Here is a 14792-nt window from a genome sequence, read left to right as displayed (position 1 = left end):
ACCATGTCGGGGCCTGGTGCTGTCCAACTCTTCATACTGGAGACCCTTTCTTGGATGTCTGCCACTGTGATGGTTACTGGACCCTGTTCAGGAGGTCGCTATGGTCTGCCCTCAGATCCACTAGCCACTGAGCATTGCCGTTATGGGTTGCGTCCTTCTCCCATATGCTCTTCCAGTATTGCTCCGTCTCCAGCCTTGGTGGTGCTGTTCTCTTATTGTTCCCTTGCCACTGAGAGTACACCTTTGCTGGTTCTGTGGAGAACAGCTGGTTTATTCTCCTGCCTTCTATCTCTCTGGTGTACCTCCTCAAGCGGCTGGCCAAGGCTGTGAGTCTTTGCTTGGCAGTTTCCAAGGCCTCAGGTATTGACAGCTTGCTGTATTTCTTATGCACCTTATGTGGCTAACCTCCTCCGTGCTACTTTGATCTTGCCCTCTAGCCTCCTTCTCCAGGGAGGGTACTGCCCCTTGTGGCTGTTCAACTTGTAGCCAAGCATCTCACTGATCACTGCTGCCGTGGTGTAGATCAGCTTGTTAGTGTCGGTAATCGTGGTTGTAGGTATCATCCGTAGTGCTGCATTAACATCATCTAGCAGACCTTCTGAGGGTACTTCACGTAATCTTGGTAACCGCCTACGGGGATCCAGGTTTCAAGCTTGGCCATGATCCTATCTTTCAGGTCAGTTCCTCTCGCACTCAACGATCCTTCTCCTATCGCACTTGGGGCTATGTACCCAATCTCGGGTGGGGGTGATGATATCTCCCCTGACCTGGCGCCCTGACTCCTCCTTGCCGTAGCATTTATTTATGTATATATATATATATATATATATATATATATATATATATATATATATATATATAGTCTGCTACACTTCTTAGGCGTCCCTTTCTTCATCACACTTTTCTGCAGCTCTGATAGTTGGCTAACTTCATTCTAGACTACCTTGATCTTGGCCTCGAGTCTCCTTGTCCATTGAGGGTACTGCTCCTTGTTGCTGTTCGTCTTATAGCCAAACATCTTTGTGGTCCCTGCTGCTGTACTGTAGATCAGCTTGTTGGCTTCCCTGATGATCCCGGTAAGGACTGCCTGTAATGTTGCATTCACTTCTTCTTGTAGACCTTCAGAGGGGACTTCACGTAGTCTTGGTAGTCAGAAACCTGGACCCTCCCTGACTGTGGTCTAGGTTTCCAGCTTCACCAGGTCAGCTTCTCTTGCACTCAACGCACCTCTCATGGGCTTGGTACCCAATCTCAGGTGACGGTGATGATATCTCCCCCCTGACCTGATGCCCCGGTTCCCCTTTGCTATAGCACTTGTGTTGTACCTCATTAATCTCCAGTTGGGATTAGCAGTTGCTTCTTTGGAATGTTGGAACAATGAGCTATTCTTTGTTTCACCGTCAGTCTGGATGTTGGGTATCGAAGACTCCAGAGGTCCCACATCCTTTCATGTAACCCTTTCGCTGCGTAGTAACCCAGTTCCCAACAGTTTTAGTTTTTCTTCTCTTAGCTGCAGAGTCAGTACTGTCTCAGGATTTAAAAGCACTAAATATAAAAACAAAATTCAGACATAGGCTAACTACACATTTGATATGAGCAGGTGTAGCATGGGTATCCTGTTTTAGTATCATATATTCATTCTTATAGAACAATAAATTGTTGTTGAAAACCAAGGAGAAAAGCTGTTTCTTAGAATCTGTGTTTATTGCTGAAGCTTATCAATGAAAACAACGACATCAGACACTAATTAAAAACTTTAAACCCTCCTATTCTCCTGCAGAGAGGTCTGAGGGATCTTCTATGTGTTGACCTCTGATCTGCACAAGTTACTGTGGTGATTTATCCCAATAAGAAGCAAATCAGCTTCTTAAGAGAGAAGACCCAGGGTTAACCCTGAGGTTACCAGGATAAACCAGATACAGGCTCCTGTTCCAAATGTAGGAAACTCAGATTTACTGTTCCAGAAAGAGACCTGAACTCTGAGTCAGTTACCAGTGTAACTGTAATCTTTAACCTGCTCTCTGGCAGATTTTCTTCAACAAACGATGGATGTGTTTCTGAGTCGGAGCAAACCGATTTGTAGAAGTTTCTGCACAGGATAAAATCACAGTTAGATATTAGTTAGTAGGGTTCTAGTAGCAGTAGTCTGAGTCCAGACGAGTTGGTTTTTGTTTTTTTATTTCATTTCATGTATTTATTTATTTATTTTAAGTAATAACTGGACTACAAAACATTTCTGATTTGAGTATCAGTGTTAACCAAGAAGGTACTGACCAAAATATTGAAGTTCTGATAAACTTCAACTTTTTTTCTTTCTTTTTTTTTAAACAATGATTTATTGGTTTTTTTGGAACAATACAAACAGCAACAAATCAGCACAGCCAAATACAAATAATAATAAGAAAAGAACAAAAGAAATACAGGTACATGAGTTACAGATGTACATGTCTGGGTCAAAATATGTACAGTGTTCCACATTTAAAGTCAAGGGAAAGAGAAAAGAAAAAAAGTGAATACAGACATTAATTATTATGTTTGAAAACAAAATGTGATCCCCTTTATGTAATAGCACAGCAAGATCACGAGGTAGGTGATCAAGCAAAGGCTGCCATATCCTACAGAATGCATCACAATTGCCCTTTATAATGGCACTGAGGCGCTCCATTGGCAGCACCTTGAACGTTTCTCTGTACCATTGTGTAACAGTGGGGGGCTGTCTCTGAATCCATTGAAACAGTACACATCGCCTCGCTAAATATAAAAGTTTACCTAACAAAAGCATCTGTACAGAAGACAGAGAGAGCCCTTCTATAGATAGACCCAGAACGAACAGCACAGGGTTCAGTGGGATCGTCTGGTGAAAGATGGAGCGAAGCTCTACAGCAAAATTTTTCCAAAATCTAGTAATTAAAGGACATTGCCATATGCAATGGTGGTAGGTCCCCACATCCGTATTGCACTTTACACAAAGAGGAGAAATCTGAGGATGAATTTTATTTAAAAACTCTGGCGTACGCTGGAGTCTATGCAAGATTCTGTAACGGCTTTCCTGGAGTCAGTTACAGGAAAACAATTTCTTGGCAGATCTAAAAGTTTTGGACCGTGCTTCTGCACTAAGCTGAACTTCGAGGTCGGTCTCCCACCGAACCCTGGCCTTATCAGTGGTTACAAAATGCAAAGACAATAATTTCCCATAACAAAGAGAGATAAATTTCTATTTTGTGATTATTTCCTCATTAAATTTAAGAAGAAAGCTTTCAATAGGATTCAAAACAGGTTGATTGGCTGGAAATTTAAGGGAATTTACAAAATGTCTTACTTGCAGAAACCCAAAGAAGTGTTTCTGTGGTAAATTATATTTAGTTTGAATTTGATTAAAGGCCATAAAACTACCCCTTTCAAACAGATCGCAAATAAATCTTATATTTTTGCCAATCATCAAATATACTAATGCCAATACCTGGAAGGAAAGCTTTATTCCTAATTAGAGGCTGCAGTGCACTAGAAAAACCTCTTCTTCCGACGTGGGCAGCAATATTATGCCAAACCTTAAGTGTAGGCATCAAAATAAAATGATTTCAGACACCAAGAGGAAGGTCAGCCAGATCAATAGATAAAAGACTAAGAGGCGAAAGAGGGTCACAGCACCAAGTATCTACTGGTGGCTCGCCTTGGTATAGAAAGGAATGTAACCACCCTCAGATTGTTGTGCATGGCAGGCCCAGTAATAATATAGAAGGTTAGGAAGTGCCTGCCCCCCTCATCTGTGGGCAGCTGTAAAATCTGTATCTTTAGTCTAGATTTCTGCCCATGCCATATAAATTTAGAAAGATATCCCTCAATCTCTGAGAATGTTTTTCTGTTGATCCTGAGAGGCAACATTTGTATGGGATATAATATTCTGGGTAAAACATGCATTTTGATTAAACTTAATTCTACCCATCCTATCTTGGATGGGGAGGTCAAACAAACTTCAACTTTTAAGTTCATCAGTTTAAAAAAAACTTCACGCAGTCGGTGACCTCAAGTGTTTTAAGTTCTGCTGACTTCTTCAGCTTTACAGTGTAACAGTTACCTGGATAAAGCTTTAGATGCTGAGCATTGATTATGTGTCGTGTCACAGATCGCTCACATTGAATGAAGAAAGTCTGAACTACACTAACTACTTTAAAAGTGAGTTTTTAAGTGCAGCTGGAGAACGTCTGTGAGTAATTAGATGCTCTCAGCATTCTGAAAGCTGATAATAGATCAGCCTGTGTTAAAGCTGTACTACATACATTCTGCTGCCTTTGTTGGTATTGGCAACATTTAGGACATGATACTGGCATATGGGGACTGTAAATATCACATTCTAATATCATTTCACATTTAAACTCTGATCTCACGTTTACATTTTACATCTGCTGTTCTTTAAGTTAATGCCAAACTGTGTTATTTTTACTACAAACCTGCTAAAGTACAAACAAAGAACACAAAAATACAGTTCTAGCCTGTGTCATGGTCCTGGGTCTATGACCCATGTTTCTAGGTTTCCTCTGTTCTCATTGAGCATTGTTTAGTTTCCTCGTTTTACCTGCTTTAATCATTTGTATTTCTGGTTGTGATTTCTTGTTCATTTAGTCTGTCGTCATTTGTGCCTCCCTGCATCTATCATGTATGTTTAGTTCTGTCTCTGTGTTCCAGTCATGTCTCTAGTCTCCCCTGTTCCCCGTGTTCGTCCTGTTTTACTCTGAAAGTCTTACGTCCTGTGTTTAGTGTATTGCTTCCTGCCCGTCTCGTTAGGTTTGATCTCTCCCAGCGGTGTTTCCCGTGTGTTTCTACTTCCCTCGTTGGCCCTCTGTGTATTTAAGCCCTTTGTGGTTCTCTGGTTGTTGCTGGATTGTCTGATTCTTAAACAGCTCTTTTCTGCTCTCGCAGAGCACTCAAAGCGCTTTGTATGACATGCCACAATCACCCATTCACACAAGCACTTTCTTCGATGCTTTGCAGTGCTTCCTAGCTAACATTCACACACATTCACACTCTGATGGATGCATCGGAGAGCAACTTGGGGTTAGTGTCTTCTTTTCGCTGTCCTCTTGGACAATGGTCCAAGAGGCTATCATTGTCCAAGAGGACAATGATAGCCTCTTGTCATGCATGCACATGCATATCCAGACCATCTTAGACAGCAGCAGGGGATCTATGCTCGGCATGTAGGCTTGCAAAAGTACATTTACCTTAGAGACACTGTTGTACCATTTCATATGAGGCAGAGCTGGTGAAACTGACCTGGTAGCTTGATACGTCTACAGTAGAGTCACAACCATAGAACAATGCAGTCAGGCCTACTGCTCTCTGTTTGGTGGACTTCTTCTCCACTTTCAACCCTTCTGTTCTGTACTCGATTGTGGAAGTCTGCAGGTGGCTGGACAGTAGGTGGCAGGGTTTAGCAGACAGCCAGAACTGCTACAGTGCTGTAGCAGAGACTGAGCTCTGACCTGTGTTACATCATTGTTATCAACTGAAACATTTTACATTTACACTTTACTTTATTAATGATGTTTTCACTGCAACTTTCAATATATCTGGTTAGAATTTCTACCGACCTTGATATCTATATATATATAATGTCTATGTAAGGAGAAAAGGAACCTATGCATAGCGATACATCTAAGGTTTTTCAACAACGACCTCTAAATGTGTGCTGTCATGTGTCACTACTTAAAGCTGTGATGATAACACTGAACCCTTGGTTCCTGCTGTTCTGTCTGACTCCAACTCCCACAGGGCCTTGGGTTCAGTATTGTTGGTGGGCAGGACTCAGCACGTGGTCAGATGGGCATCTTTGTCAGGACAATATTCCCTCACGGTGCTGCAGCAGCTGATGGACGGCTGAAGGAGGGTATTACTTCCTGTTCATTCTGTGTTACTGACTTGGAAGGAAAGGTTTGACAGCACCTGACAGAGATCATTACCTACTAACGGTGATTTTATGCCTCGCCACACAGGAGACGAGATTCTGGAGGTGAACGGAGAGTCTCTGCAGGGACTCACACACCAGCAGGCCATCCAAATCTTCAAGGTTGGCTTTCAGCGTTTATATTTCATCAACAATGTAAAGAATGTTAAACTTGAACTGTTGTCTCCTCCTGATGGTGGTGAGAGTAATTACACCAATGCCGCTGACGTATGTATCCAACTGCTGTCGTACAGTTATGCTGTAATCTACTTGAACTATTGCAGTTTTTGTAGATTTGCTTCTGTACACCGTTATCGTGGTGTACAACTTTAATTCAGCGGCTTTCACAAACAATTTTGCACTGTTTAGGAAACATATTTATATGCAGTCCTTTTGTCACGAGCGAGCGGCCAACACAGAGAAGAGGACTCAAATGCAGACACCACACGGAGGCACAGAGGTTTAGTGAAAAGCAACATTTTATTTTGGCACGTGAAAGTGGCACACAGGGAACCGGCACAGGTCATGGCAAAAACACTAAACATGAACTAAAGGAGAGAGGGAATAAACCTGACCTCTGGAGTTTGCTCAAACTAAAACACAATGCATCACACTCAGGGGCTAAGGAACTAAATTAAGTCACTCTGACTGGCAGGAACTTCAAAATGACCAGATACCAGAGTATTACTTTGGGACGCTGTGAACGAAAGCAGAACCACGAAGTACTCATCTCAGCTACAACAATCTCAGCAACAGTCACAAAACATGAAAACAAGAGTGACACTACGAGTGCAGCAGCAGAGTCCAAAGGAAGAACATCTCTTTAGTCGGTGGGGGAAACAGTCAGGGAACCCGACACCGGGTATTTTCCAGAGCAGGCACTGTAAGGTGGGGGATTATAGAACTACGCTCACAGAGTCATTTTACAGGTGGAGGCGAGGCTTGGGGGGGGAGGTAAGGTCTGGGTGAGGCTAAACCAGTCCAAGTTCACTCACTGTGAAGAACTGGGCAGGGAGACTAGCCGGTGAGTAATGCTGAAAACAACGAGCAGACCAGCAACTGTGAGTAGAGCAGGTGATGATGGCGCGTTAACGCCTGGCGAGGAGTGTTTGAGAGCGCTGGTCTTAAGAGCCTGCCAGCTGATTACACACAGGTGCAGCAAATGAGAGGAGGTGTGGCCTCTGCCCAGCGACGGATTCACTGGCACGCTGAGAAACCCAGCACTCACCTGCACCATGACACCTTTATTTTCAGAGGTGCACAAAAGAGGTAACACAACATAGCTGCTTTTAAAACACAGGTGAAATCATTTTCAGACACTGAGTTCAGATGCTGTGCCGTCTCTCTTCAGTTTTCACAGATGAACAGTGACCTCCAAACCCCGCCCAAATATCCTCTGTCCTCTCGCTGTGACTTTAACTCGCTCACATTTGTTAAAAGTGCAGGAATTATTGACAAAGAACACTATTATAAAAAACCTCATCTGTATTTCCCCAAACTTTATGACAAAGTTTAAATGAGGGATTTTTGCCTTTTCTTATTTTAGTGCACGTTGTTAGGCTGCTGTGCTTCATTTGCATGACGTCGTAATGATAATGAGGAGCAGCCCCTCTCTCTGCCTGTCTGTAAAATCTGTCTGTAGTGAATTTCATTGATGTGTATTGTCCTCTTATAAAGTTACAAAAGTAACTAAAAGTATGTAATGTGTTACTAAAACATTTGTAAACTTTGTGACATTGTGTTGAATTTATACAAGAGTGTAACTGTGCAGAATCTGTAGTTGATGGAATGAGCTGACAGGTCAGGACAGGCCTGTGTTCAGCACAGAGCTGCGTTCATGAAAACTCTGACATCACAATATTACCTCTTTTATTTGGGGTAACTGTGAGAGCATACACCGTCCTCTGTAAAAGAAGTTGTTGGTTTCAACAGAAACAACAAAAGTGAACGTCAAGTAGGAAAATCCAAAATTTATGGAATTCACGTTGTAGTCTAGAGATTTCTTTGGCACTCCTGTTGTCAGGATGCACCTTTGTTTGTTTGTTTGTTTGTTTGTTTTCTCAGCCCTGCTCCACATTTCCAAAGACATCGTCCCAGCACAGCTGATAAGTTCCACACTCACGCATATCCTTCTGTTAACGCTGGTCTAATAAACTTTAGTTTGCATGCTGGCAACGTTAAAACTGAGTTTGACAAAACATTCGTCTCTCAGGTTCAAGAACTGGACTAAAAATGATTTAAAAACACCCAAAGAGCATCTTTGGGACACCTTCATAAATCCTCAAAAGCACTTTAAAATAGAGATTAGTTGAAAGTCTGGCCTCCTATGCAAAGTATAAAGAAATGATGGGTCAGCCTAAACCTCTGCGTTACTTAAGAGTTCAAAGAAATCTAAAGAATAAATGAAAATGTTAAGTTTGCAGCCCAACAGAAAAACTGAATGACATGCTCATAAATCAGTGAACAGGTGCCAACCCAGCAAACGGCAGCCTCAGAAGTAACCTCCACATCTGATCTGAGATCTGTGAGCAAACGTTTCATTTTCCTTTTAAATTGTCTCAATTTATTAGATCAGATTGTTACTTATGAATGATTTGCAGTGTAAAACATCTTAATGTTCAAGGTGTCTGTAAATTTTATTCTATCTAGTTGCAGTTTTTATATTTTAGTGGGTGAAGAGGTTTACCAACGAAAGCTATCAAAAGAAGGTGAAATTCATTTAATTCAGTTTTACATATATGGTGCATATACATATACATAACAGTGGCCTCAGTGTGCTTCATATTATAAAATATAGACTCTACAATAATATGGAGAAAATTATCTATAGCCAACAATCCAAGTCAAAAAGAAGAAAGTGCCATCAACTCAGTGTAAGGGGTGTGTTTTTACTCCCCAAGGGAAGGAGGGGGGACTCCCAACGGGACATCGAGGGGGGTGGGTGAGTGAGGGACACGGAGGGAGAGAGGGAGAGGAGGGCAGCAAAGGACATGGTAAGGTGAGGGACATGGGTGAGGGCGGGCTTATCAGATTATTGATTCTGACCACTTCTAAAGTATCCTAAAGTTCTCTGATTTGTTTTCAGCCTACAGACGGCCGTCTGGCAGCTGCATCCAGCTGAGCTTTGTATTTAAAATTATAGCACAAATTATATTCAGCACTTTTAACTTTCGATATTATGTCTGCTGCATTTGTCATGAAATAATAACAGAGCAGGCCTCCCTTGATATTAAACGGCTTATTAGTCAGCTGTGAAACAACTATACAGTTAAAGCAAAAATGTGCAAACCTTAAAGGAGACAGTGCGAACCTTCCAGTGTTGTGTCAGCGTTTTCTAAAATGTGTCTGACAAAAGCTAAAAGCTGACTAATATATCAATCATCTCTTAAACTTTTATGTATTCGCCCTGTTTCTGTGCTGTAGGTTTAAACCGTTGCATTGCTTGCTGACAGTTCTGTTTGTCTTTCACTAAATGACACAAAACACCAGATTTAAAATTTAAGGACGTCATGAATGTCACATAAATGCATTGTAAGTTTTGGATGTGTGAAGGGCGGGTCTGTCGACTGAATTTCTGGTCCCGACGTCTGCAAACAGAAAATAGTCCTGCACAGTCACTAAAGACATTTTTATTTCCACTTTCATCTTCATTAACAGCAACTTAAGAAAGGGGTTGTAACGCTGACCATTAGAACGCGGCTGTGCAGCCCCAGCCTGACACCATGTCCCACTCCCACCCTCCTCAGCCCTTCCACTTCACCCAACTCTCATACCAGTGGAAGTACACTAGTCCCATCAGGGTTCAGCGAAGCTGATGGACGCAGAGGCCCTGGTCCAGGTCCAAAGGACTGCATTGTTATGGAAGTTACACTTAATAAAGGTAAGATGCTGTGACTGAACCCAGAAACCAGTTCAGGTGTCACTGGTTGATTTTCTGTCTTGTTACCACTGAGATGTGTCTGTCTGTGTGTGTGTGTCTGTGTGTGTGTGTGACTGTGTGTGTCTGTGTGTGTGTGTGACTGTGTGTGTGTGACTGTGTCTGTGTGTGTGTCTGTGTGTGTGTGTGACTGTGTGTGTGTGTGTGTGTGTGTGTGTGACTGTGTCTGTGTGTGTGTCTGTGTGTGTGACTGTGTGTGTGTGTGTGTGTGTGTGTGTGTGTGTGTGTGTGTGTGTGTGTGTGTGTGTGTGTGTGTGTGTGTGTGTGTGTGTGTGTGACTGTGTCTGTGTGTGTGTCTCTGTGTGTGTGTGTGTGTGTGTGACTGTGTGTGTGACTGTGTCTGTGTGTGTGTCTCTGTGTGTGTGTGTGTGTGTGTGTGTGTGTGTGACTGTGTGTGTGACTGTGTGTGTGACTGTGTCTGTGTGTGTGTCTCTGTGTGTGTGTGTGTGTGTGTGACTGTGTGTGTGTGTGTGTGTGTGACTGTGTCTGTGTGTGTGTCTCTGTGTGTGTGTGTGTGTGTGTGACTGTGTGTGTGACTGTGTCTGTGTGTGTGTCTCTGTGTGTGTGTGTGTGTGTGTGACTGTGTGTGTGTGTGTGTGTGTGTTACTGTGTGTGTGTGTGTGTGACTGTGTGTGTGTGTGTGTGTGTGTGTGTGTGTGTGTGTGTGTGTGTGTGTGTGTGTGTGTGTGTGTGTGTGTGTGTGTGTGTGTGTGTCTGTGTGTGTCTGTGTCTGACTGTGTGTGTGTGTGTCTGTGTGTGTCGTGGACAGCTGTAGATAGCAGCAAGCACAGCTGTGTGAAAGTACCAAAGCACTGTTACATGCACCAGTATGATCACTGCAGTTTCACTGATGCATGCAGCCAACATGCAGTTTCATCAGTGGGAGCATCAATCAGAAGCTCTCCCTGACATTGGGTCTTACTCCTTACTACTCCTTACTCCTTCAGAGCACGGTGTTGGTCTTGGAATTGGAGTGTGCTGTCTGACCCTGGAGAACGCTGCTCCTGGTATCTACATCCATAGCCTGGCTCTGGGCTCTGTGGCCAAGATGGACGGCAGGCTCAGGTAAAAACTTCGTAGTTTTACTAATACCAGAAGAGTAAAACGTGTGTTTCACTGAGAGTATTTCTCAGTAATTGTGATAATCTACTCACTGACATGTGTGTGAATCTTGAGGAGACAACGTTCAGAGTTGTGCTGACACCTGTGCCTCTGTCCAGTCGTGGTGATCAGATACTGGAGGTGGACTCGGTCAGCCTTCGTCACGCTGCTCTCAGTGAGGCCTATGCCATCCTCAGTGAGTGTGGGCCTGGACCCATCACTCTTATTGTCAGCAGGCATCCTAACCCAAAGGTAAGACCTGATCTGCTTTTAAATAGAAAGTTCAGCCTTCTGTAAAACCACCTTAACTGGTGGTTTGATTCAAGCAACTCGAAGTTACTCCTGCATCCTCTGTCTTAATCCTCGTGAATATTTCTCTCCTCCAATGACATTCGGGGGTTATTATTGAGCCAAAAATGTATCGCATAGACCGGATCTACTCAACAATTTCTAGCTTAATTGAGAATTCAAAGTAAATCGAGTCTCATTCACCCAGACAAAAACACAGTCTATGTTCCATAAACACCATGTGTGTATACTGGTTGGGTGGACTGTAGTATTCATGTTTTTAACACAATAAATATTTTCTTTTTCCAGAAGGATCCTGTGTGAGCAGCATTTTTAAGTCTGCAAATATACAGACTGAAAATATACAGTAGCTGTATATGACAGCCATGACAAGCTAACCCTGTCCAAAGAACCAGTATGTTAGTGAAGTCTTAGAGGTCAGACTGAAAAACTTTGTTTTACGTGTAAGAGTCCCCAACCCCTGCATCTCCAGGGTTTAGCCTAGATCAGTAAGCTGGTTCCTCTGAAAAAATAAGTGACAAATGGGAGATGCTTGACTCTCCAGTATGATTCATACACGTGTGCCTTGAAGCAGATGACTATGAGCTGCAGAGGACATGGCAGTAATCACTCATTTAAAAGACTTTCATTAGACCTCGACAAATTGTTTGTTACTCTTAAAAAATCCTCCAAAAAGAAAGGACACCGTACTGCTGATCACTGAGGAAATCAGAAACAATCCTAGGTTTCTTTTTAGCTCTGTATATACACCAATCAAGCATCACATTATAAGGACCTGCCTAATATTCTGTTGGTCCCTCTTTTGCTGCCAAACAGCCCTGAGGTGTTTGGCCATGGGCTCGACTAGACCCCTGAAGGTGTCAGTTGGGATTTGTTTGTCCAGCACATCCCACAGATGCTCGATTGGATTGACATCTGGGAGCCTCGTCAACATCTCAAACTCGTTGTGCTCCTCAAACTGTTCCTGAACCCAAGAAAGCTCCAGCCGATCCAGGAGAGAAGGACAACCGCTGCCTAAGCGAAAACCTGTAGTGATCCCATATGTGTCAGGAGTATCAGAACAGCTGAGACGCATTTTTTCTAAACCCCGGGTCTCTGTGGCTTTTAAACCCCAAAACACACTGCGCCAAAAACTGGTCCATCCCAGGGATCGGGTCCCCCGACACAAACAGAGTAACATAGTGTACGCTGTTAAGTGCCAGGAGGATTGCCAGGATTTATACATCGGGGAAACCAAACAACCTCTGGCGAAGAGGATGGCACAACACAGAAGAGCTACCTCGTCAGGCCAGGACTCTGCAGTCTATTTACACCTACAGGCCTGTGGACACTCTTTCAATGATGAGGATGTACACATCCTGGACAGGGAGGAACGCTGGTTTGAGGGCGGAGTCAAGGAGGCCATTTACGTGAAGAGGGAAAGACCATCTCTGAATCGAGGAGGCGGCCTAAGGGTCCATCTGTCACCATCTTACAATGCTGTGATTGCAGCCATTCCCCAACTCTCTGTGAATGGGACTCATGGACATTCACCAGTGGTTGTTGATGGTCATTTCAATGGTCATGACAGTTTGCATGTTAATGATCATGAAACTGACCACACGGCCCGTTGTTAGTCAGTGGTATTAGAAGTCATTATGCAAATTGGAAAATAATACATGGTCTGCAACAATGCTCAAGTAGGTGGTACATGTCAAAGTAACATCATGAGTAGCATGACCCAATGTCTCCCAGTATAACTTTACCCAAAGCTTCAATTGGCCTCCACCAGCTTTTCTTCTTCCCATAGTGCATCTTCATTCAAAAACCCCTTATTCTGTTAAATGGGATTGTCGGCACATGTGTTAGTTGTTGTGTTTGTTTCTGGTAGATACCTGAGGGTTGGTGCTTTAGGATGTCCATGGGTTGATGCTAAAATACATCTTTTTGTGTTTCATTGTCTCGTCTCAGGTATCAGAACAGGAGATGGATGACATCATAGCTCGATCCACTCACAGGGACAAAATGAGCAGGAACAAGCACTCATTTCATTCCCAAGGTCTGACCTTTACCGGCATTCACATTTTAATTAACTGTATCAACTATTTTACTAGTTAGCTCCATCATTTTACACATGGCCCAGCTACACTATTGTAGTTTGACTACTGTGGTGGCAAGAGCACTGTTTCTTTGGTCTGCAACAAGGTTTCCATGTAGAACACTGTACTGTGACAAGACAGGGTTGATGGTGTTCACTTAGTCCTGGTCTCAGCATGGTACTAGATCACTTCCTGTTCTTGTTACAGTGCACTATGGTGTTTTTCTGTAGGTCAATCTGTGTAGCTTGATTAACTGCAAATTTTCTCATTGAATCATATTTCATAGGAACTTACAGGGGCTATATTAGAGCATAATTTCTTCAGACTCGCATGCAAATATTCACGAACTGTGTCCTTAGGGATTTGCTAGCTTAGGGTAGCTAATAGCTTAGCAGTTAGCCAAACCACTAGCAGCTGCCTTGTGTGTTAGGGGTTAACTGCACTTTCCTCCTCAGCTGTGCCCCAGCAGGTGACTGTGGAAGAAGTGTAGTCAGAAACAGAAGTGCCCACCAGCCTGTTCAGTTCTGGGGAAAATTGATTCTGCCAGTTGATTTTCCCCAGTCTGTGAAATATCGGCCAAAGAACAAAATGTACTGTACTGGGAAGATTTTACTGTTTGAAATGTGAAGCTAGAGTCCCAGCAGCCATTATAAAAGTATTCCAGGGGCCAGAGCAGGTGACACTGGAACAACTTGAAACTGATGGCTAATGATAAGTGGAAATTTGTTAAGATCTTAATTCACAACATCAATAAGGACAACTTGCTGCATCAGCCTCTAGTCACCTAGTACCGTAGTTTTCGGGTCATAAGCCGTTACTTTTTCCCACACTGTGAGCACTGCGGCTTATACTGACGTGCGGCTAATGCATATTTTTTTTTCATGCGGCCAAAAACATTTTGCCTGGTAACAGTAGACCAATCGAAATGATAAGTAGTATATATACGGTATATATTTTTATCGGTTGTTAAGAGACGTTGTAAACCATAAGCAACGTAATTTGTGTGTTACCGATACGTACGTATACTTAAAGGTAGCCGTGTTACAGGTGCTGTTCGAGGAAAAAAAGCATTTGCAGTATGTATTTTTGTATGTTACCATAACGTTTATGTTACCTTATGGATTAAATTAAACGTTAAAAATCCTCACGTGTAATATTTCTGTGTAAATATCTCATATTACAAGTGAAACGCATACGGCTTAAAATCCGGTGCAAGTACAGAATTGATTTTCTCTCTACAATTCGAGCATGTGGCTTTTAATCAGCTGCACTCTGTAGTCCGGGATTTACGGTAGATATATATATATCTAGTATATCTAGTATATATGCATGTCCACATGTCGGTCTTCAAATGGCGGCTGTCCAGAAAATGATGTTTTATAGACTGTTGAATGTTCATTAGGAGAGCCAGCATCTGCACCTCTTT

The 14792-nt window shown here is 42.8% G+C and overlaps 1 protein-coding gene across 2 annotated transcripts in view; it reads left to right on the top strand.

The window, feature by feature from the left end:
- The window catches only part of pdzd2 (PDZ domain containing 2), a 94602-nt gene that overhangs the window by 61044 nt on the left and 18766 nt on the right, over nt 1-14792 (top strand). For both annotated transcript variants that reach the window (XR_005615123.1, XM_039620883.1), the window contains exons 12-17: nt 5770-5884; nt 5991-6064; nt 9599-9821; nt 10826-10943; nt 11099-11231; nt 13239-13326. Coding sequence is in view for 1 of the 2 variants with exons in the window: in XM_039620883.1 (XP_039476817.1) it covers nt 5770-5884; nt 5991-6064; nt 9599-9821; nt 10826-10943; nt 11099-11231; nt 13239-13326 (751 nt within the window). In the remaining variant the exon portion in view is untranslated. The remainder of the gene's footprint in view (nt 1-5769; nt 5885-5990; nt 6065-9598; nt 9822-10825; nt 10944-11098; nt 11232-13238; nt 13327-14792) is intronic.

Source organism: Oreochromis aureus, linkage group 12 (genome assembly GCF_013358895.1).
Source record: "Oreochromis aureus strain Israel breed Guangdong linkage group 12, ZZ_aureus, whole genome shotgun sequence".
Lineage (NCBI taxonomy): Eukaryota > Metazoa > Chordata > Actinopteri > Cichliformes > Cichlidae > Oreochromis > Oreochromis aureus.
Note: the sequence above shows the minus strand (reverse complement) of the source record. Positions and strands in the feature narration are given on the sequence as shown.